The sequence below is a fragment of the Somniosus microcephalus genome, chromosome 9, assembly GCF_052327205.1.
Source record: "Somniosus microcephalus isolate GS21.2 chromosome 9, FLI_Smic_1.0, whole genome shotgun sequence".
Lineage (NCBI taxonomy): Eukaryota > Metazoa > Chordata > Chondrichthyes > Squaliformes > Somniosidae > Somniosus > Somniosus microcephalus.
In genome coordinates, this window is record NC_140995.1 from 122,888,658 (window position 1) to 122,890,713 (window position 2,056).

Genomic DNA, 2,056 nt, shown 5'->3' on the forward strand with positions numbered 1-2,056 from the left:
CCCTCGAGCCTGCTGCACCATTCAATAAGCTCCTGGTTGAACTTTTACACCAACTCCACTTTCCCGCCTATTCCCCATATCCCTTGGTTCCCTTAGTGCCCAACAATCTAGCGATCTTAGTTTTGAGCCTCCACAGCCCTCTGAGGTAGAGACTTCCAAAGATTCGCCACCCTCTGAGTGAAGAAATTCCTCCTCCTCATCTGAGCCCTAAGTGGCTGGTCCCTAAGAAGCAACTAAGAATATTTAATTATGCTGTTTCTATAAAAGATCTTGTTGATCAAACTCGATACTCATCTATTTATGCTGTCTAGAAATCAATAACATTGCTATTGGATTGGGTATACATCACCAATAATGTCATGAGAATGTTCTGAGGTTTGAAATAAAATCAAACATATTTTGGAAAAAGTAACATGCTTTGGTAAAAAGACTAGTATTTCTAGTATGTCAGATTTTACTGAATAATCATAAAAGATTGTTTAATTTACATAAACTTGTGATACTTCAAACATTTTAGTTTGATAGAGTATACAGTGGAATTGAAGTATATATATTATTTGTTGTTGTTTTGCACCTCTTCTAGTGCATGTTGATGTGATGAAGAGAAGCAGCAAAGAATAGACTTCAATAAAGGCTTAGGACTAGGCTGAGAAATCAAAAACCAACGAGCCTTTGAAAGGAAGCACAATGGACACAAATCTCTTTGAGACAACAGAAACTGTTCAATACTGTTATGAATTTGTAAATGGATCTTGCCCTAAAGCAACCCGATCAAACATCCTTCGGTCTTCAATGTATATAGTTTTGCTGCTATTAATTCTCTTTACTGTCATTGGTAACATGTTAATCATTATTTCAATTTCCCATTTCAAATACCTTCACACGCCCACCAATTATCTGATTCTTTCTTTGGCCACCGCTGACTTTCTGCTGGGATTCTTGGTTATGCCTTACAGCATGGTGAGATCTGTAGAAACGTGTTGGTATTTAGGGCAGTTGTTTTGCAAGATTCACTCCAGCTGTGATGTTATGCTCAGCACAGCTTCGATATTGCATCTGTGTTTCATCTCTATTGACCGTTACTATGCAGTGTGTGACCCACTGAGATACAAAATAAGAATGACTTTCTTCTCAGTACAGATGATGATCTTCATGAGTTGGGCTGTTTCAGCTGTATTTGCTTTTGGCTTAATCTTTTTAGAATTAAATATAAAAGGAATTGAGGAATTTTACTACAATAATATTGCTTGCTATGGGAGCTGCATGCTTATATTTAGTGAAATATCAGGGGTGGTTGCCTCAATGATTTCCTTTTGCATCCCTGGAGTCACCATGTTGTGTATTTATTGTAAGATATATTTTGTGGCTATAAAACATGTCAGAAGCATAAACGGAATAACAATTCAAGTTCAAAATATCACAGAAAACAGAAGTAGACTTTCACGAAACAATGAAAGAAAAGCTACCAAAACTCTAGGAATAGTGATGGGTGTCTTCCTGATGTGTTGGTCTCCATTTTTCATTTGCAACACAATGGAGGCTCTTGTTAATTATTCAACCCCGCCTGTGTTGTTTGATGCTCTTGTTTGGTTTGGTTACTTGAATTCTACTTTCAATCCCATAATCTATGGCTTCTTCTTTTCCTGGTTTAGAAAAGCTGTTAGAATCATTTGGACGTGCAAAATATTTCAACCTGTTTCTTCTAAAATGGACTTGTCCTGTGAGTAAAATATACAGAAATAGTAAACAGCGTGTAAAAGTGGACACTAAACAAGCTATTTGTCACTTTGACTAGTTTGCTCCCTGTGAGCAACTTGAGCCCATCATGTGCCGTGAGAATACAGTTTAGGTTGCATCATCCAGAATTAACCCCTAATTATCCTATTATATAATAACACTATTTTTGGTATTTATGCAGGATTCCCATTGTGTCCCCTATCAGTTTGAACATGCAAACATTACACACCAGATAAGACTAGTATAAGCTAAAATCACTACAATATTTACAATTTAAACAAAGAAGTATCAGAACCAGGCAAGTACCTCACAAAACAAG

At 36.7% G+C, this 2,056-nt stretch overlaps 1 protein-coding gene across 1 annotated transcript; it reads left to right on the plus strand.

The window, feature by feature from the left end:
- The first annotated feature begins 617 nt into the window (after positions 1 to 617).
- Positions 618 to 1,728, plus strand: LOC147112645 (trace amine-associated receptor 1-like). Its single transcript, XM_085996223.1, has one exon. It carries the CDS (start codon positions 688 to 690, stop codon positions 1,726 to 1,728), a length of 1,041 nt encoding a protein of 346 aa, XP_085852349.1. The 5' UTR covers positions 618 to 687.
- Positions 1,729 to 2,056: the final 328 nt, after the last annotated feature.